Source organism: Argentina silus (genome assembly GCF_951799395.1).
Source record: "Argentina silus genome assembly, chromosome: 5".
Taxonomy (NCBI): domain Eukaryota; kingdom Metazoa; phylum Chordata; class Actinopteri; order Argentiniformes; family Argentinidae; genus Argentina; species Argentina silus.
The window spans coordinates 9,887,021-9,908,722 of NC_139659.1; the positions used below are offsets into that span (position 1 = coordinate 9,887,021).

The window sequence follows — 21,702 nt, forward strand, 5'->3', positions numbered from 1 at the left end:
TGCGTGTGTGTGTGTGTGTGTGTGTGTGTGTGTGTGTGAAACTGTGCTGCTTCATTGCACCTCTATGGCTAGAGCAACCTGCATGCTAATTGTGCCTGAAACCTACAAACAAGGCTGGATGACAAAGGCCTGGACTGTGATGTCCACACTACAAGTGCTGGTGGATTCATCTACAGCTCACTGCCTCTTAAAGGCCGCTATCTATCTGTATCCCCTGGGGAAATGCCACACACACACACACATACAAGCACGCACGCACACACACACACACACACACACACACACACACACACACACACACACACACACTGTCACTAAACTCCAGCTATTTTCTGGGCTGGCATCTCAGTGCCAAACGAACATTGTTATCTGTATCTTTCTCTCTAACCTCCGCCCTCCCCTTCTCTGCCCTCCTTCTCTGTTATGTTACGGTTTTTCTATCCACCCCCTCACTCCTCTCCATCCAAAATAGCCCTGCTCAGTTCAACCCAGTCTCCCAGTATCTTTTCAGCCTTGATATAAATAGATTTGAGGCTTGGGGGGGGGGGGGGGGGGAGAAAAATCCCTCTCACTCTTTCTCACTCTCTTTCCCTTTTTCTCACTCTCCCACTCTCTCTCTTTCTCTTTCTTTCTCACTTTCCCTTTCTCTCCATCCATCACTCTTCCTCTCTCTCTCGCTCTCTCTCTCCCGCTCTCTCTAGCTCTCTTTCTCTCTCTCTCTCTCTCTCTCTCTCGTATCAAACCAGCTTGTCTTTTATGATGCTCCTGTGTTTCAAGCGTTATGTTCAGACCATTGGCAGTGAGTCATACCCAGGCTTATACTGTCCCTGAACAGCTCTGAAATCACAGACAATCACACACTCCATCACTGTACTGTTTCTATTGTAGTTATACAGATGAGATACAGATTATACACACACAAAATAATCAAAGCCACTGTGTGTGTGTGTGTGTGTGTGTGTGTGTGTGTGTGTGTGTGTGTGTGTGTGTGTGTGTGTGTGTGTGTGTGTGTGTGCTGATCAAATCTGATGACTGACTGTAAGAGTCATAGTTATCATCAACAAACGTTTCATTAATGGCAGTGTGTCACAGTTTTGCATAACAATGGCAACCCCCCCCCCTCCCCCCTTAGGAAAACAAGCTCTAAAATGGGAGCACATAGGGACTTCAGGAGGGTGTTAGTGATCTATGATAGGAGGGTGGGAGGAGGGGGGTAAATAAAGGGGGTATTGTGTTGATGTTGTGTTCACGTCGCCTCATGGCAGATGTACAGTTGGCATCGTGGCCTACATGTCTGCTGGATTAGACCTGAACACATGCTTGTTGATTGTAGTTTACAGACCAGTAGCTGCTCAACTCCATTATCATGCCATTTCAATGCTACATTATTACAACAATTGGCCCATTCTTCCTCTCTCCTCACCCGTGCAACAATTCTCCAGGTTGTTGATGGGGATATGTTCTCATTCAACATACTTGGTCAAATAAGTTGAAAAAATATGTCAATCTAAACTTTAGCATTACTACACAGGTAGAAGAGCCACATAAAATTGGCTCGCTGGACTGTTTTGCTCTTTCCATTCTCAGTAGGAAGTTTTCTACAGATGAGACATTCACTGAAGCTGGACACAGTGACCCTGAGCTCAGATTAACGAGGGGAGTTCTCACTCCCCCTCACACAAGAAACCAGAGAGACACAATGAGCCGATTGTTCTATCTCCTACAGTCAAATCTCTTGTATCTCTTTTATCCTCTTTCTATCCTCTATCCTCTTTTTCTGTTGTGGAGTTTCTTTCCCCTCCTGCTCTGTGTGTGTGTGTGTGTGTGTTTTGTGTTTGTGTGTGCGTGCATGCGTGTGTGTGTGTGTGTGTGTGTGTGTGTGTGTGTGTGTGTGTGTGTGTGTGTGTGCGTGCGCGTGCGTGTGTGTGTGTGTGTGTTGTGTGTGTGTGTGTGTGTGTGTGTGTGTGTGTGTGTGTCCTCTGTGATGTCGTTCCTGGTATTCCCTCTCTCCCAGAGGATAGCCAGACGGAGGACTCCTCTTATCTGGGACAGGAAGGAGGAGTGTGGTACCACTTCCACCCCACATGCCTGGTCCCAACCCTCTTTCCCATTCTGTTACCAGGGGGGCCACCCCCCTCTAATTACCTGGACAAACCTTATCTGGCAATCTCTCCCTCCCCCACCCAAAACAATGCCCGCTGAAAGAGAATAGAGTTCTCCCTCTCTACTAGTCCCATGACCCAAAGCCCTCTCAGGGCACCATTTCTCCCTGAAAACATCCCTTATTTATTTTTTTATATATATTTTTTTAATGGCATTTAGCAGACACCTTTATCCAAAGCGACTTACAACAAATACATTTGTCTAAGTGAGTGAATCATCTATAAGTCATCATAAGAAAAAGTAATCTATGCTAGGATCAGGGGCTATTGGCAGTCACAATGCTAGAAGAAAGGAAGAATTTTTTTTTTTTTTTTTAGAGAGAAACTTGCACTGGGGAGTAGTGGGGATGAAGAGGTCTTTAGGAGTGACAGTTAAGATGTAGCCTGAAGAGATGGGTCTTCTATCTACAGCGGAAGATAGGTAGTGACTCTGCAGTCATGACAACAGTGAAAAGCTGTGACCGAGTAGCGCGGCTGCTGCATCCATGTAGTGGTGGCGGTGCCAGGCAGCCAGCCGAGGTGGAAGAGCGGAGTGATCGGGCAGGGGTTTGGGGGCAAGGAAACCAACATAGCCCAGCACTCTGTAACCACAGCTACTAAGAGTTGTTAAGGAGAAGTTCAGCTAGATTTATGCTTTTCCCAATAACTTTACAAGACAACTTTTATCTAAGTTTGGAGGTCACTGGCCAGGATGATGCATGGCAGCCATTTTGTACAAGACAGCTCCATGGTGACCTGTAGAGGTCTGTAGAGGTCTCCTGACCACCATCTTCTCTCTGAGCTTAGCTCTCTGTCTGCTGTGCAGTGAAAGCCTGTCAGCATCCACTCCCCATGGGCTCTGGGCTGGGCTGGAGGGCAGCTGTGTGTGTGTGTGTGTGTGTGTGTGTGTGTGTGTGTGTGTGTGTGTGTGTGTGTGTGTGTGTGTGTGTGTGTGTGTGTGTGTGTGTGTGTGTGTGTGTGTGTGTGTGTGTGTGTGTGTGTGTGTGTGTGTGTGTGTGTGTGTGTGTGTGTGTGTGCAAGCGCATGTGTGTGCGCAAGACATAAGAGAGAGTCTGAGCAGGTGTGTGAGTTAATGTGTGATTTACCCATCCGAGTTGCACATTTAGGGGAAGTGCTTAAGCTATTGCCGAAGGCTCTCACAGCAAGAGGCATTAAAGCAGCTAATTGTCTGCCTGGTCTCACACTATTCCTTAAACTATTCCAAACCGCTACAAAACTGTTGGACTCATTCACAGCTTCTTATTTTCGGCCCTCCTGCCGCGTGCCTCCCTGTTGCTAAACTAGCAGAATGCTATCAGCTAAAAGCCAGCTAACAGTTTGAGGGTAATTAAGGACTGCCAGCTTCTAACGGTCTATAGACTACGTCACTGAGAACTGAGTGAATGAAAGGAGAGGAGTTTTCCCTTTCTCCCTCTCTCTTGTCTTTTGTTTCCCATTCTTTTGCTTCTTAGGGCCAGGCCTGAGTTAACTACTAATATCAGGCCACTCCTCAAATCTCCCCGGCAACCAGCTCCAATGCCAAAACATGTCCTCCTTTCTCAACTTTTTTCAGGAGAGTATTGTATGCATATCAAGACCATTTATATTTAGGCATTCTCTCTCTCTCTCTCTCTCTCTTTCTCTCTCTCTCTCTCCCCCTCTCTCTCTCTCTCTCTCTCTCTCTCTCTCTCTCTCTCTCTCCCTCTCTCTCTCCCTCTTAAACATTCAAAGTATGACTTGGTTAAGTAAACTAGGCATATTGTATTATTAGATCATTGTTTGTTGTGTAATGATGCAGGAAACTGCTGCAGGCCTTTGAGCCGAGAGATCGGCTGCCCTACTTCTAATTGACTGTGTGTGTGTTCGTGTGTGCGTGTGTTCATCTATCCTCTCTCATCTCTGTCCAACTGGCTGAGCTGTAACATACAAAGCCTCAAGGTCTGTCTCTCTGTTTCTCACCCTCTTTCTCTTACCTGCTCTGTACGTGTGTGTGTGTGTGTGGGGGGGGGGGGGGAGCTCAATATACTATCTCTGATGGCAAATGACAGTTTGATGGTGAATACACAGACTATATGATGAGCCCCCCTGCGGCACAGTGTTGTTAACTGTCAGTAATGACTCGTATAATGGAAGCAGGTGGAGGAAAAAGCACAGCCATACTGTATGCAACACACACACACACACACACACACACACACACACACACACACACACACACACAAACACACCAAGAACCAATGCCCTCTAACACATGAGAGCATCCTAACAATCCAGCACACTTAAACAGGCCTCAAACCAGAACATTGTTACATTATAGTAACTGACATGATTCCTGGCTTAAAGGTGTTAGGTCAATGGTTGCTTTCCTCTCCTCTATAGTGATCTCTCTATGCCATACATTGGTATCATACTCATAACACACATACTTGAAAGTTCTGCAGTCTAACATTATGTTGCCTCAGGCTGCTTGACTTGACTGGGCCTAGTAGTCTGAGACAGACTGCTGCTGTCTGGCTAAATGACTCTGCTGCTATGCCTCTAAAAGGCTTTTATACTGCCATTCAGACTGCCATTAACACTGGACAGACTACCTGTCAGTCAAACTCTGGCGCTGAAACGGACCAATCTGTCACTCAAAACTACATCCCTAACAAGCCAATGTATCATTCAAACTGGTCCTTAACACAGTCAAGACTGTAGTTTAAGACTGTATAATTGATACATTGATGATATACTGATACTGCACACATCATTTATGTACACTCACCGAGAACTTTATTAGGAACACCTGTACACCTTCTCATGGTGGAGGTGGTGTAATGGTGTGGGGAATGTTTTCTTGACACACTTAATGCCAATCAATCATCGCTTGAATGCCACATCCTATTTGAGTATTGTTGCTGACCATGTGCATCCCTTCATGGCCACAATTTACCCATCTTCTAATGGCTACTTCCAGCATGATAATGCACCATGTCACAAAACAAAAGTCGTCTCAAACTGGTTTCATGAACATGATAGTGAGTTCAGTGTTCTTCAGTGGCCTTCCCAGTCACCGGATCTGAATCCAATAGAACACCTTTGGGATGTGGTAGAACGGGAGATTCACAGGTTGAAAGTGCACCTGAAAAACCTCAGGAATTGCGTGAGGCAATCATGTCATCATGGACCAGAACCTCAAAGGAATGTTTCCAACATCTTGTGGAATCAATGCCACGAAGAATTGAGGCTGTATTGAGTGCAAAGGGAGGCCCTACCCAGTATTAGTACAGTGTTCCTAATAAAGTGTTCCGTGAGTGTATATCCATTTCAATGCAAATCAGTAGGCTATTGTTAGTGTTACAGCCCTAAAAAACACAAGCACAAGTAGTGCATTGATAATGAGGCCACAGAAAGGCATCAGCTGTCTAATCTTCTACTCTTCAGGCATTAGCATATATTTGGAACATAATCTGGTTTTACCAAGAATTCCTCAAACCCCTGCCTAGTCTGTATTCCCCCTCTCACAGCATGATCGTGAAATAATTTGGGTGTGTGACTTGGTTGTGTTTGTCTGTGACTGTGTGTGGGTCTTTGAATCTCTACCATTGTATGCGCATGTGTGTGTGTGTGTGTGTGTGTGTGTGCATGTGCATGTGCGTGTGGATGTGTCTATGTGTATGTGTGTGTGCGCGTGTGTGTGTGTGTGCTTTTGATTTTTCCGGTGTGTTTCTTTGATTTTGTCGTTTGTGTGTGTGTGCAAGGACCGTGTGTGCATGTCTATGTGCGTGTGCATGCGGCGTACATGTGTGTGTGTGTGTGTGTGTGTGTGTGTGTGTGTGTGTGTGTATTTGGTTTTTGCAGGCAGCTGCCTAACCCAGGTCCACTCTCCCTGGTTGCTGAGAGTGTTTCATCACTTTCATGTCTTTGTAGTCCGGCCTCCCCTACGAGATCATAGGCTGGCGTCTCTTCCATTTCTTTTACTGTGATACTGTGTGTTAGGAGGGTCTCTGGCCCATCTCTCTCTGTCAGGGGAGAACATTGGGAGAACACAGAGGGACCCTATGGAAACAGTCTTCGTGTCAGATGTCAAACATTCAGCTCCGACAGCTACCTCTGGAGGGGGGTCTGGATCACAGCACTCTGATAATAATGGCTGCCCGGGGAAAACCTCAGTAAAGTGTTCAAAAACACATTCAGTGGTTGTTACGCCTGTGTAGTAATGCTGTAACAATGCTGCAACAATGCTTTTACATGCCACGTGTTTAACTTTGTATTTTCTTTTGTATGTAGATTTTTATAGAATGACATTTTGTTGACACAAGTTGAATTTTCTATTGTTTATTCTACTGTTGACATACAGGGTGGAGCTTCCACATAAGCAATGGGTTCCACACTTAAGAAGACACACACTTGAGGTGCTTTCATACCTACCTCATTTGGTGCAGACTTACCAAACTTGTTGTTAAGTTTGGTTCATTTAGGCAGATGAGAACACTCCATTCAAACTCTAATGCGCACCAAGCAACAGGACCGTGGATCGCCTGAAAAGGTGGTCTTGGTCCCTTTCCAAGTGAACCGTGGTGCAGTTTGTTACAAGTGAGAACACAACCCTACTTGGTTTGGCCTACAGTATATTCAGGAAAAAACACAAATACGCTATGGGTTGCTGCAGACAGAGTTGTTGTTCAGAGAGAGAAAAGTAGCTAGCAACGTGTCGGGGACAGACATGGAGCCAACATATGGACAGATGAAAATATAATACATCAGTTGGCAACTTGTTTATGATGAATGCTGTGAAGCAGCAGATTGTTTACTGCACGCAGCCTGGACAGGCACTCATGTTGGGCTGTTTCTTCAAAAGCTTGTTGTTGATAAGAACAGCGAAGCCGGCTCCATTATGATGTGTCATGATGTGGAATTGCTTTGTTTAGGAATGACCTGGCAGATTCCTGTCCAATAAAGCTGTCCAATGGCTTTTGTTTACAAATTGCGGTTCGCTAGAGATTTGGCAATGTGAAGTAAATAATACAGCCAGCACTCTTGAATAGAAAAATAAGAAAAACTCTCATCCGTGCCGAAGAAGAGCTTGACAATGAAACGCGCCCACAGTGACTATGCTGATTACACATACAACCATCATTTATTTTTATATTTGAGTTTGCTGGCTGTATTATTTACTTATTGGATCAGCCCTGGGCTATACAGCACCCAAAGACACTTTAATCACATCTTTTCCTTATTTTTCAATGTGAAACCTAACCCAACCAAATTAAAAATGCAACCGCGCCATCATTTCAACCCTGATTCTGACATAATCAAAGAACTACAGGTATGAAAGTGCCCTTAATGCCTTATTCAAGAGGTTTGTTCTGGGACATGGACCCATGTAAGGAACAGATGGTGTCCCTGATCCGTGCCCCAATTCTAGCCCCTCAGAGAGGGGTCACCTCGTGCCCCATGTTTGGGGTAAGCCTTGTGCCCATGTGTGTGTTTGGAGGGGTGATTGTCGCGCCCCCTGGCCCCAGCCCCTGACCCTACCCCTGCCCTGGGTGTATAGGGGATTTTGGGGCCTCTGATCCGACAGGATTGTTCCTAGTAATCCTATTAATCCAACGTCTCTCTGCCAGACTACAGCCATTTATGGAGCCAAACGGATGATTTCTCCTCCAGTCCTCCTCTCCTCTGTCTGCGTGATCCATGTTCAGGAATCCATGCTCTAGCCTACACCTCCCTCTCTCTCTCTCTCTTTCTCTCCCTCACCCACACTTTCCCTCTCTCTCTCTCTCTCTCTCTCTCTCTCTCTCTCTCCCTCTCTCTCCCTCTCCCTCCCTCCTTCAAGCTCCAGTAGGTTTATGAGGGAGCTACTTGCATTACTATTACTCACTGGATTTCTAGTACACGTTAATGCCCATCCTGTCATGTCTAAAACACCATGAAGACAATTTGACAAGCATGTTTTACTAAACTTTGGAATATTTTCGTACACATAATAAACGTACAGTACACCAAATCCTTGTGTGCATGCGTACGTGTGTGCAAGCTTGTGCGTGTCACACCGAGGTTGTGCTTTTCTAATTCCTGTGTCCCACGTGAATAACTGGGTGAGTGGCTGTCGTCAGTGCCTTGGGACTGCCTGTCCTTTTGCTGTGTCTGTCAAGGAGTTGCTCAACCGAGGGAGAGCTCTCACAGCAAGTGCACACAGGGCACGTACTTTCTTCTTTGCACTGGTTGCTTTGTGCTTTTTCAAGAGGTGCAGGATGCAACTAAATACCTTGGTGCAGTGCTTATCTATGTTTGGTCTTGGCTGGTACATAAGTAGGTGCCTTGCCAAATTCTGTACCCCTTTTTATGGTTTCAAAACCCAATATGCATGTTTTGAGGCACTCCCTTCTAACAGTGTGCTCTGGTAACGTACAGGAGTCTATTCACACATGGAGGTTACTGTCGATTTTGAGGAGCTCTGTCACTGTCACCCTCCCCATGTGCACCCTCACACTCACACAGAGAGTGTAATGAATGACTTCTCCACCCAGAGAAGCCACAGCTGTATCTCACAGATGGGACTGCTGTTTGCTGTCTGCTATGGTCTCTGTGCACCAGCACTGTAGAAACAGCTCTCTCACATACACACACACACACACACACGCACACACACCCCAAGAACCAACACACACACACACACACAGACTACTAAGACTACATACATACACACACCCCAAGAACCAACCCATTCTAACACATGAGAGCATCCTAACAATCCAGCACACTCCTAACAGGCCTCAAACCAGAACATTGTTACATTCAAGTAGCTGACGTGATTCCTGGCTTAAAAGTATTACGTTAATGGATGCCTCTACTCTCTAGCGATCTCTCTATGCCGTACTTTGTCCCATATCTCCATGTCTCCCTCCTCACCCAACTCAACTGTGTGTAACCTTGCTGTGACCCTGCCACAGAGAAGCCCCATCCTGCTAGCTCTCTCTCACTCCCTGTGTGCTGCCAAGAATGGAGCCCAGGAGTCCAATCAATAATATCTGCGGTCAGGCGAAAGACACGAACACGCACACACGCATGCACGCCTGCACACACACACATACACACACACACACACACACACACACACACACACACACACACACACACAGGGAGTATAATGAACGTGGTCTACCCAGAGAGAAGCCACAGATGTAGCTTACAGATGGGACTGTCTGTCTCATTGTCTCTGTGCACTCCCCCCCCCCCCCCCACACACACACACCAAGAACGAACGCCTTCTAACACATGAGAGCATCCTAACAATCCACAAGCACACTCAAACAGGCCTCAAACCAGAAAATGTTTACATTACAGTAGCTGACATGATTCCTCGCTTAAAAGTGTTAGGTCGATGCTTTCCTCTACTCTATGGTGATCTCACTGTGCTATATGTTGGTATCCTACCCATAAGCACAAAATGGCTTCTGCTCATTTTCCTTTTGCTAAGGCCTATATCCCCCTCCTCACCCAACTCTAGCAGGCCAATCCTGCTAGCTCTCTCTCACTCCCTGTGTACTGCCAAGTGTGGAGCCAAGGAGTCCAATCAATAACATCTGCAGTCAGGCGAAAGTCACTAACACGCACGCACACACACACACACACACACACACACTCTCAAACTCACTGCTAATCTAGGTCAAGGTCGTTGTCCATAGCGACCGCCTCAGTAACTGCTCTCACACAGACGCCTGAAGGTGAGAGTTTTAGACTTGAGTTGTGAGGTTTTCTCTCTCTTCCGTTACGTCAGACAGCTGCTCCCCCCTCCCTCTCTGGCCCAGGTCCAGAATGGAGTCTTACTAAAGGAGGGAACAGTCACAGCATGACAGGTAGGGACAGTATCAATGACAGTGACACAGCCACATCTGCCCACAGATGCACAGATGCTAAGCTGAGCTAACAACTACAAGACACTTATTGAAAAACCAAGCTGAATTCTCATATAGGAGGACACTGGAAAAAATTACAAACAATGAAAAATACCCATGTGAGTTTGAGCTAAATTTCGGTTCCTTCAACAACTTTCGTTTTGGAATTCATGTGGATTCCTTGGAAGTTTCTTTTCAAGTTGAAGGTCAGGGGTGGGACAGCCACTGTGTTTCTCAGCTCAGTGCAATAGCTGAACAGCAGTCTCTTTGTATGTGCGCTTCAAAAAAGTGTAATTCCTTGAAATTCCTCAATCCCGAGAATTGTATTGAAATGGTTGCTGGGATACAATCTATAGTGCCCATTGTGAGGCCTGTATAGACTCAACAGTATGACAGGGAACATCAGCGACCCAGAGTGCCCCTCGCATTCTGCTGCCTTTGAGCAGAGCCACAGGGGGATTGTGGGTAGTCTATAATTTATCAGTCCATCATTCAGTTTACAAAGTCTTAGCTCCGCACCCTCAAGTGAGTCTCTCTAAAAACAGATCTCCAACAACAAGACTCCGTAACTCCCTCTAAACCAATCCTACATTTTGTTTATCAACCTTGAGCCAACTGATTTAACTGATCCATACAAGACTAGCCTTTCATTAGAGATGTTGACAGTTACCTTTGAAGAAGTGAGTTCTATTTCTACACTGTATCATTAGTAGTAAATGACTGGGTCTCCCCTCCTCTGAACTGAGAGAGCTTCAGTCATTTGGAAAACAAACAGTCAACATCAACACACCAAGGAGTTTACACTGGTCTCAATCCAGCATTGTTGGCCTTCTGTAGGAGTGTAAGGGAGCCTCCTCTTCTACAGTTCCTCTGGAGACTCAGGCTCTGCCTCGTCAGGCCTGCATGGTGGTCGCAGCAGGGAACCTACTGGAACAGAAATAAGATGTTGGTGGGGGTTTCTCTGCGTGTAGGTGGGCTGCAGGTGTGTTCAATATGGGGTATCAATATGGCTCTTTGAGCTGCTTTGAGCATGGTGCTTGTAACACTAAAGTCAGTTGGTTTCCCAAAGTGTGTGCGTGAGTGTATCATTATTTTGGCCTTACAAGGCAGTACACTAAGTATGCACATGTCATTGGCTTCTCCTCATTAAGAGGAGTCAGAGACAGTGAAAGCAAAGCTGCATCCCTCTCCTTTTTAATGATTCTTTTTCATTTTAATGTATGATGATACCACTTTTTTTTACCCATGTTTAATTTTTCATGCCTGAGGGGCTCATTCCCAAAATGCCACGCAGACAGAACTTTTTCCTCGGATCTATGAATAAAATAGCCCTTCCTCCGATAATAACATTTAAAAAATGAATGACTCCTGTCTCCTCCTATTTGACTTTCTAATGTATGCTTGTCTGCTCCATTTAAAGACCCTAACTGAAAGCACTTTCACTGCTGAACTGGCAGATATGGCCGTCACTTAGCAGGTGCAAGATGTGAGCAGAGACCTGGCAAGACTTTGTATGAGAGAGAAATGGAGAGCAATTATCCTGTTTGGGAGTTACTAAAGGCCGGGGCTACACTGCTGTGTTGCATATGGGATCTGATATTATATCTCCAGCCAGCTCCTTCATCTTCTTCTGGACTTTGTGCAAAGTCATCACTGCTTAAACTGTTCCCTTTATAATAGATTAGTGACTGAAACACTGACTGAAATGTATTTCGCTGTCTCTGCAAGAGTGATGAGCCGGACCACTTTAGCTTAGACATATCAATTTTTATGGATCTGAAATGTATAGTTTAATGTTGTGTGTGGCTGTGCCAGAAGCTTCCAACTTTCCCCATTGAAATCCTTATTGGCCCCAATCCCAACACCTTATTGGCCCCAATCCCATCAAGACCGGTCTGTATCAATAGCATTTCAGTAGCATCATGACTACACTATATCTTTATTCGAACATTATTAGGAACTCTGTATTAATGGTGTCTTGGTTTACGCTAGTCTCTACTGTATGCTTATCAGGGAAGGCTGGTGGAGGTAGAAATCGGAGGACGGGCTCATCATAATGGATGGAATGGAATGAGGAATGGTATCAATGAGCCTGTCCTCTGATTTCTACCTCCACCAGCCTCCACTGATGCTTGTTACATCCCTAGTATGCTAGTAGCATTAGTCGTACAGTGCTTGCGATATACAGTAATTCATGTATCATCATCACATAGTTATTCTCAAAGGAAGTTTCTGAAATGTCCCAAATTATGCACGAAAGTGTTCAGTTCCGCGCTCAACCTGAGTTTATTCTTTTTTGACATGACATCTTGACATGTGAAAGTGAGGCTGATGGGAGTGTGTGTCCTGAGAGAACTTTTAATTGTTTGCTCCGCTGTTTATGAGGAAACAGAGAGAACCATGCAAGTGCATTAAAGCCTGAATATTTCAAAACACATTTGCACTCAAGCAATGAAAATATTAAATTTTTATACTTGGATAAAGTTGCAAAACACTTTTTTCCTCCTCCAGGATGCTGACACAAAATGTGAATTATAAAAGACCAGCGTTAGCCTGTGTGTGTGTGTGTGTGTGTGTGTGTGTGTGTGTGTGTGTGTGTGTGTGTGTGTGTGTGTGTGTGTGTGTGTGTGTTTGGTGTAATGTGTTTGCCAATGTGCTTACCTGGGTGTGTGTGTGTGTGTGTGTGTGTGTGTGTGTGTGTGTGTGTGTGTGTGTGTGTGTGTGTGTGTGTGTGTGTGTTGGGAGTACAGTATGGGGCTTCTTCAGAGATAGACAATGTTGTTGCGACTGGGGTTGCAAAGGACCGGAATTTTTTAGCCCTCGTTGAGACATAGTGTGGGAGACAGCAGCACTTAAAACCAGGGCCTGTTCCACCATCTTCTGCCCTGTCTGGCAGTGGCAGGACGGTTACATCCTGCCTCTACAGATGTCCTGTCAGATGAGTGTCAGTCCTGCCCTACTCCCTTCCCTTCCTCATCTTAACTCATCATTTTAGTGTTCAGTTTTCATTTAGCAAATGCGCTGTTTATAGTGTGAAAACAGGCTTTTAAGTAGAGTGTGGCCAAGCCTGCTGCTCTGTAGGAGAGAAACCTAAAGACACTTGATGTACATGGGACTGGTCTTTCTTATTCTGCTGTACACATTCAGCTGTATGCAGCTTACATTTAAACCGTACTTTTTACAATGGCACAGTATGTGTGTTTTTGTCCCAAGTCCCCTTGTCTACATTCACCCATCTTGATCCTCTACACACACTATAATCCTGCTTTGCAGTGAGACAAAGTTAGTTTGGAGACTTTGATGTATTGAGGTCTGTTCACTGTCAACATCCCAGCATGCCTCTTCCCAGCGTGTCTCTGAGTGTTTGTATGTTCAGCAGGAGGTCTTTTGTCTTCAATGTTCGTATCTGTTCTCTCTTCCTCTTTCATCCCAAGCCTTTCTCTCTTTCTCCCTGTCGGTGTTCCTCCTTCTCTCTTCCTCTCTCTCTTCTCGTTCTCTCGTTCTCCTTGCTGGTGTGTGTCTTCTTCTCTGCAGCTCTCCGCTCATTCCCTATTTAATCAGGTCTCCTAGGACCCTGCTCTGTGTAATTAGACACTGAAACTTTAATCACCCTAGACCCAGAGCAGAGGAGGGAGATCACTCAAACAAGCACGCCCATGCACAAACACCTACACGCCGACATGCAGACACACACACACACACACACACACACACACACACACACACACACACACACACACACAGGCTGTGTTAGAGCCCAGTCAGAGTGCATTAATATTAAGGGTGGCAGGCCTTGGCATGCTCAGAAAGGCCAGACAATTACCCCATGGCACTGTGGGTACTACAGAAGGTCCTGGTATATGGGAGGTTGTTGCATAATGTCTGTTCTCTCTCTCACTACACTCTGTGAGCCAATTGGGAATAAAAGCAAAAGTACATAGGCAAGGCCACCAATGTTGAACATGGATATCTGAGACTTGGTTGGAAGAGTGGAGCTGGAAGAGTGGAGCCTTGGTTCATGTTTAAGTGACAGGGTGTGACGCTGAGTGGAGTCGACATGGCAGACATGCTAACTCCTCTAGCAGATCTCCCTCCAAACGCTGTGAGACACGGTGGAAGAGTGTTAGTCACTCCACACAGATACAGCTGCCATGTCCCATTCACCAAACAAGCAGTAGACAGACCCTATTCTGGGTCCCTTCATTGTTTTTTTTATTACTCTATGAAATATACAGTAGATTGGGTTCCTGTGTGTGTGTGTGTGTGTGTGTGTGGGTGTGTGTGTGTGGGTGTGTGTGGGTGTGTGTGTGTGTGTGTGTGTGTGTGTGTGTGTGTGGGTGGGCGGGCAGGCAGGCGGGTGGGTGTTTCAGTGGGTGGGTGTGGGTGTGGGTGTGGGTGTGGGTGTGGGTGTGTGTGTGTGGGTGTGTGTGGGTGTGTGTGTGTGTGCTGAGGTCGTCCGGGGTAAACTCACCACTCGGGAGGGCAGCAGCTGCACAATCAACCATCCAGATAAAAAAAAGAAACATTAATTTAACCATTAGCTTTAGCTAATCAGGCTTGTATTAGATTGTGTAAATGAGGAGTGTGCCGGTTTGGGCAAAGCCATTACACGATTATAATGAAGACAGAGAGGCAGGCCTGGACTGGCATCAACACACAAAGGATCGGCAAAAGACTAACTGATCTTTCTCTAAGCTGATTGGTCAGTTTTAATGAGAAGCAAAGATCTAGACACAGTCTTCAGACCTCAAAGTCACCAACTTTCCCAAAGTCACCAAAGTCCTTCAACTTTCAACTACCATGTGGTCCTCACAAACACAGCACTCATTTGGGTTAGAAATCCATAGAAATTGATGTCATAAACGGCCAGCTTTAACACCAGTCTCTCTGGTGTTAAAACTGGACAGTTGGGCTCTAGACGTTTCTCCCAAATCAGTTCGTCTATGGAGGCGTCAGACAGCCAGGGAGAGAGAACAGTTGGCTTGGCTGCAGATGTGAATTATGGAAACGAAGCATTTTCCTTACTGCTCACGTCCAGCAATCCTCTGCCAAGCCATTAAAAGGACCTGATATATTAGAGTGAAGTGAGGATCATCTCCTAATACTGACAGGCTTTTGCTGTTTTAGCCACTAAAGCTTTGCCACTGTGCCACACATGAGGGGGTCACTGCCACTCTCTCTGCTTTACAGTGATGGGGAGTGAGGTAATGGCTGTTACTAAGGTGTTGGGGTGAGGTATGGGTTGTTACTAAGGAGTTGGGGTGAGGTAAGGGTTGTTACTAAGGAGTTGGGGTGAGGTACGGGTTGTTACTAAGAAGTTGGGGTGAGGTAAGGGTTGTTACTAAGGTGTTGGGGTGAGGTATGGGTTGTTACTAAGGAGTTGGGGTGAGGTAAGGGTTGTTACTATGGTGTTGGGGTGAGGTAAGGATTGTTACTATGGTGTTGGGGTGAGGTAAGGGTTGTTACTAAGGTGTTGGGGTGAGGTAAGGGTTGTTATGTAAGGGTTGTTACTAAGGAGTTTGGATAATCATGGATTAATGATTTATATGATGCTCTGTAGTCTTCTTCAGAGAGCTTTTACATTGTAAGAGGGCAACTCTACTGATCCACATGTGTAGCACCTGCCTAGTCCAGGGGTAAGGGATTGGGGTGGTTTTATCATATGGAACACTTATTAACGAGTCCTGTTAATCTGGTTGTGTTTTTCAGTATGAGTTCAAGGCCAAGAACATCAAGAAGAAGAAAGTGAGCATCATTGTATCTGTGGACGGTGTCAAGGTGGTTTTGAGGAAGAAACAGAAGGTAAGCCTGGACCAATTAGAGAGCAAGGATACCATGACCTCATCATTTAAGACTGACAGGGACAGAATTCAAGACATACGTACTTCTGCCTCACAGATTGTTTCTACAGGCCGTTAGTCAAGCATTACAATTCAATCTGTGTAGTGTCTTTCAACTGTGCATGAACTGTGCAGAATCTTTACTGTCATGATTTGAACTTCCATTTCTCTCATAGAGGAAAGAGTGGACCTGGGATGAGAGCAAGATGCTGATCATGCATGACCCCATATACAGGTCAGTCTTACCTCCGACCTGTGACGTGTTGTACACAGCAACCCCCTCTCTGACCCCATTCATACCAGATCACCACAGTACCACAGACGCTGAGGCTCCCGCAGTGAAGCCCATTTTAATAGGCCACACCGGTGGACCACTGTAGTGACATTCAGCAATTCACATGTGCTGTAAACACTCTATGCTAAATGGGCCTCAATGTATGTGTCAAATACAATCACAAGTCATATAGGGAGCGTATGAATTATCCATAGCTTAAATGTGTGTCTGGCAGAGCAGATGTGCATACGTGACACGTCCCTGTCCTCGAGTGGTGGCCTTTCGGTGACTGCAGCATCACAGCTGAAGATGACAGCATGTTACAGCCCGTTAGTTACCACTCTGAAAGGAGTGAGAGTGTTTTGCAGTGCTAAATGTCACCATGTCCCTCCCTAAGTCCACTGTACTATGAAGCTCAGGCCTTCTGGATAATACATTCATGTTGAATGCCTAACCAGCTTGTGTGTAATTGTGGGTGCACGTGTGTTTTTTCTTATGCATGTGTGTATTTTATGTGTGTCTGTAAATAAAATATGTCTCCGTGGGTGGATCTAATTTGGCACAGCAAAGGGGAGATAGACACATAATATAGTACATAGTCTCTCTCTCTCTCAGAAAGGCTTTTTATGGCTTTAATTAGACATGTTTGTTCCCAGTGGACATAGTTTATAGCCCCTTTACCTGGGCTGGAGGGGGGACCCCCCCACCAAACCTCAAACCCCAAACTGGCTCAGTTCAGTAAAGAGACACGGGCAAGAACAGGAACAGTATGGGAATGGGAATCAGGGAATTTACTGTTGTATGTTAACCTGCGACATGTTGGCTACAGTACGTCACAGTTTAAATAATGCACATAATGTACACAGCTTATGAATGATGTATGAATGCATTTAAAATGCAATGCAATGTTGTATAGTTCACTGATTTCCTATTGTAGTATCTTAAGTGACTTTTGGTTTCTTACTGAATACATTTATGCTTATCTGAACATGAATGGGGGAGATTTTCATCCAGCAAATATCTTTTTCCAGGATATTCTATGTGTCCCATGACTCCCAGGACCTAAAGATTTTCAGCTTCATAGCCCGTGATGGCTCCAGTAACTCCTTCAGATGTAACGTCTTCAAGTCCAAGAAGAAGGTGAGAGAGAGAACTCAGTCTGAGATATCTGTCAACCTCTCCCTCTGAGCTACTTGCTCTCTCTCTCTATCTCGATCACCCCCTCTGTCTGTCTGTTTTTGACATTGCTCAGTAATTGTATTTTTCTGTCTCACAGTGGCGAGTGTGATTAAATTCAAGCCTTTATTATTATTTATTTTTTCTCTCTCTCTCTCTCTCTCTCTCTCTCTCTCTCTGTGTCAGACCCAGGCCATGCGTATCGTGCGGACGGTGGGCCAGGCCTTTGAGGTGTGTCATAAGCTCAGCCTGCAGTATGCTCAGGAGGATGCAGACGGACAGGCTGATGGAGAGAGTGACAAGTCCACAGAGGAGACCCCCACTGAGGGTGAGACACACACACACACACACACACACACACACACACACACACACACACACACACACACACACACCCATAATCTTACTATACCCTCCTATCTCTCTAGCCAGCGCACACACATTCATGGTACAATACAACACATCTGAGTGTGTGTGTGTGTGTGTGTGTGTGTGTCTGTGTCTGTGTCTGTGTGTGTGTGTGTGTGTGTGTGCGTGCGTGCGTGCGTGTGTGTGCTCCCCTCTCTCAGGTCGTCAGCTGACAGGGGGGTCAGATCGAGAGGAGCAGGGTGGTGAGGAGGAGACTGTGCCCCCCCCGGGAGAGTCGTTGTGTGAGCAGGCGGTCAGCGAGATCCTGCGGAGTCTGGCTGAGCTCAACGTCGTCAAACCTGGACAGACCATCATGGTAAGACCACACAGATACTGGCTCTTGACCTGAACACTAACTGCTCTCCCTTGTATGCATGTTTGTACAAGTGCCAGCCGATATATATATATATATCACACACCAGGTGAACACACACACACACACACACACACACACACACACATACATACAGTACATACTGGATGGCGTGTTTCTCTGTCAGAGGTAGCGAATGTTCTCTTCCATTATTCAGACCAGCAGATGGTTGGGGATCAGGTAGCAGTAGCATTCTTGGTTAAACTTCTAGCTCAATTTGTTCTATTTTCTCGGCGCAGAGGTGCATCCACTCCCTTCCCTACTGTGGCTCTTTGATGTGGTTAGGGTTGGGGTTAGCTGGCCCGGGGGCTGCCGAATGGCCTGTTGGTCCTAGGGAATTACAGCACTGTGTGAACCACATACCTGAGCTTAGCCACCGACTGCACTGTACTGTAACACACCCCTGGACCACTGTCCTGAGGTCCTTAGTGTCGTCCATGGGTGCAAGAGTCACAAATATTTGCGTCACAAATATTTGCGTGTGCGTGTGTGTGTGTGTGTGTGTGTGTGTGTGAGTGTGTGTGAGCGTGTTTGCGCGTGCGTGTGTGTGTGTGTGTGTGTGTGTGTGTGTGTGTGTGTGTGTGTGTGAGAGCGTGTGTGTGTGTGTGTGTGTGTTTCTGTTTGGTTGTTGTTGTCCCTCCTCCCTGAGATGTGTCACCACACCATTCAGAGCCACTGGAGATGAGCAGAATAGAGCAGGAGCAGAAAGAAGAAAGAGAACCAGAATGTTCTTCTCAGTGGCTTTGGAGGGAGGCCACCTAATCCCAAAACCCTGAATGTTCTCTTTGATTTTGGTGAGAAGCCACCATAATCCCATTGAGGGGTTCATAAACATCTGCTCCATGGAGATAAGCATTGAGAGGAGGAGGGCATTGTGGGCATGGAATGACAGGGATAGAGAGAAAAAGGAGATAGAGAGAGGGAGGGGGAGAAGGAAAGAGAGAGGGAGCGTGACCATGCCATGCCAACCTGTGCTTGTGACACAGCAGCTAGCGTGACAGTGAGAGGGATTCATGCCAACTCCTATACTCGAGTCTGTGCCAACAGCCAGTGCCAACTGACACAGCAGGATGGCATTTAGAGGGAGGGTGGCCACTGGTCCACTGGTCTATAAGAAACTGAAGTCACATTTCCTCCCTTCTCCCTCCTCCCTCCCCTCCTCTCTCCAGTCCCAGTCCAGCAGGTGCCATTACAGGTCAAGAATAAGTGTTAGTTCAGATACAAGCTCCCCTCGATCTCGATCTCTGTCTCTCTCTGACCTGGAGGCTGCCTTTCAAACACTATGTCTTGTCTCCCCCTAGTGGTATGATGCGACTATTGCAATTTTAAATACTGCGGATGCATTTAAAGGAGCTAGACATGACATTTTCATTATACTACAGCATATAATGGCCTTGAAAAAATCTGCATGGATTGTGGAGCGATCGTTTTAAAAGTAGTAGCTCCCCACCAATGTTTAGATTGGTTATGGTATTAGCGTATTGATTTCTCTGTTGTCAAATCGTATCTCATTACAGAAAGTAGGCGAATCAAAGCTATCAACGCAAATATTTATTATTACCTGTTCGCTTGACATGTCGGGATCTTATCTCAATAGTCTGGATAGCCGATTTCATGGAAGCTAGCTAGTACCAGTGGCTAAATATACATCTTGTAAAGAAACAGCTCGTTGGAATTGCAATTTCGACTTGTGGCCACAGGAGAGCCAGATTTCATGTGTAACTCCTTTAAATCTGTATATTTTCATGAGAATATGTAAACCATTTATGACTAGTGTATCACAACTGTGCATCTGACTGATGATACATGAATGTTGGACCATGACTGGGGCATATGTTTTCGTGTGTGTGTGTGTGTGTGTGTGTGTGTGTGTGTGTGTGTGTGTGTGTGTAATGTTTGTAGGGCACTAGTAGTCTCTAGCACTCTCTCTGCTGTGCTTTTAGCATTGTCGTACTGTACTCATATTGTACCAATCCATATAAATACATGTTAACACTGCATCTTAAGGTTTTTCCTGGAGAGCAGCCTACTCCTAAGATCCACACACACACACACAGACACACACACACACACAATACAGTAAACCCATGTCTGACTAAGCAGTGCTGGAGGTTTGTGTCGATATCCCTGGAGAGACAAGACACAGACACTCTCCCTCATCCACACTCCAGAAGACAGAGAGGCAGAGAAAAGCTGCTTAGGAAATTCTCTCCAGAAAACATTACTGCCACTAAAAATACGCTTGTGGTGAATCTTATAAACGCAAAGCGCTGAGTCAAACCACTCGGCAAGGCTTTGGAGGTTTGATACAGTACCTCTCTCTATGCAAATGACTTCAGGGATCATTGGAGCTCTGGCACATTTGGAGCGGCATAGATAGGGATGGATGAGGGGAAGAGCTCAAGAGGTTGATTGACTTATTCAGGTGGGAGCAGGGTGGTAAAGATGTGAAAATTGAGAGAGTAAGAGAATGAGAGAGTGTGATAGAAAGAGTGTGATGGAGAGAGAGAGAGAGAGAAACAGGGAGGTTTTTCCCACCACCACACTTTGTTATGTTTTAACAGCTGCAGGGATGGCAGAGGGACTCTCCATGACTTAACTGTCTCATGATGTCACATTCATGCTAGCTAAACTGTTCCTGGCTCCTTCTCTCTAAACAAACCCAAACTCAGTCTCCCCCTCCCACTCTGGATGCTAGGTTCTCAGGACCTAAAGAGTTGGGTTATCTGGATCCAATGTCTTCTCCCTGATTGCCAGAACTCAGTCTTCCCTCAGAAGGTCCATTAGAAGAGCTGTTCCTACTGCAACTTGTCTCTCCCTATGAAACTGTGTGTGTGTGTGTGTGTGTGTGTGTGTGTGTGTGTGTGTGTGTGTGTGTGTGTGTGTGTGTGCGCGCGCGCGCGCGCGCGTTCTCTTTTGGTGGTCATCATGACGTTTCGAGGAGTTCCCTCGACTTCCCTCTCAGCGTAACGATGTGTGTATGCTGTGTGTTCTCCATTGTGGAACTGACTGAGTGTGTGTGTGTGTGTGTGTGTGTGTGTGTGTGTGTGTGTGTGTGTGTGTGTGTGTACGCTCTTGTGTTGTCAGGACTTTGAGAGGCACTCTCTCTACACGTTGACGTCCCACGGCGTTCCGACCAGCAGCCCCTGTTCTCTGTCTCTCACACCGCTGGCCGCGCAGCACTACCATCAACTTCTCCAACAGCAGCTCCAGCAGCAACAGCAACACACACAGGTGGCTGTAGCCCAGGTGAGACACACACACACACACACACACACACACACACACACACACACACACATATATATATATTTACACAGTCAACCCTGGTCCAGATGTACTGTCAGTACACACAGCTGTACCCCTTAGGCTTGTAACCTTAGTAACTGCCTCAGTGAACTGAGTCACACGAATACACATGCCAGTTCATGCACAGTTCACCTGGTAAACCCCAACACACTGCGCCAAGCTTCAGTTAGTCCTGGAGTCTGAAGTGCCGGAGGGGACTGCATCATGTGCCTCATTTGGCACCAGTGTGTGTCTGTCTACTGCAGTAGCACTAGGGGGCACTGTCATCACAGCTTTGGAAGGACAGCACAACACACAC

The 21,702-nt window shown here is 46.1% G+C and overlaps 1 protein-coding gene across 1 annotated transcript in view; it reads left to right on the plus strand.

The window, feature by feature from the left end:
* LOC310804686 (carboxyl-terminal PDZ ligand of neuronal nitric oxide synthase protein) overlaps positions 1 to 21,702 on the plus strand; it is a 41,411-nt gene that overhangs the window by 4,629 nt on the left and 15,080 nt on the right. The window contains exons 3-8 of the mRNA XM_083670004.1: positions 15,734 to 15,826; positions 16,041 to 16,099; positions 17,170 to 17,278; positions 17,501 to 17,642; positions 17,884 to 18,038; positions 21,183 to 21,344. Of these exons, the coding sequence (XP_083526130.1) occupies positions 15,734 to 15,826; positions 16,041 to 16,099; positions 17,170 to 17,278; positions 17,501 to 17,642; positions 17,884 to 18,038; positions 21,183 to 21,344 (720 nt within the window). The remainder of the gene's footprint in view (positions 1 to 15,733; positions 15,827 to 16,040; positions 16,100 to 17,169; positions 17,279 to 17,500; positions 17,643 to 17,883; positions 18,039 to 21,182; positions 21,345 to 21,702) is intronic.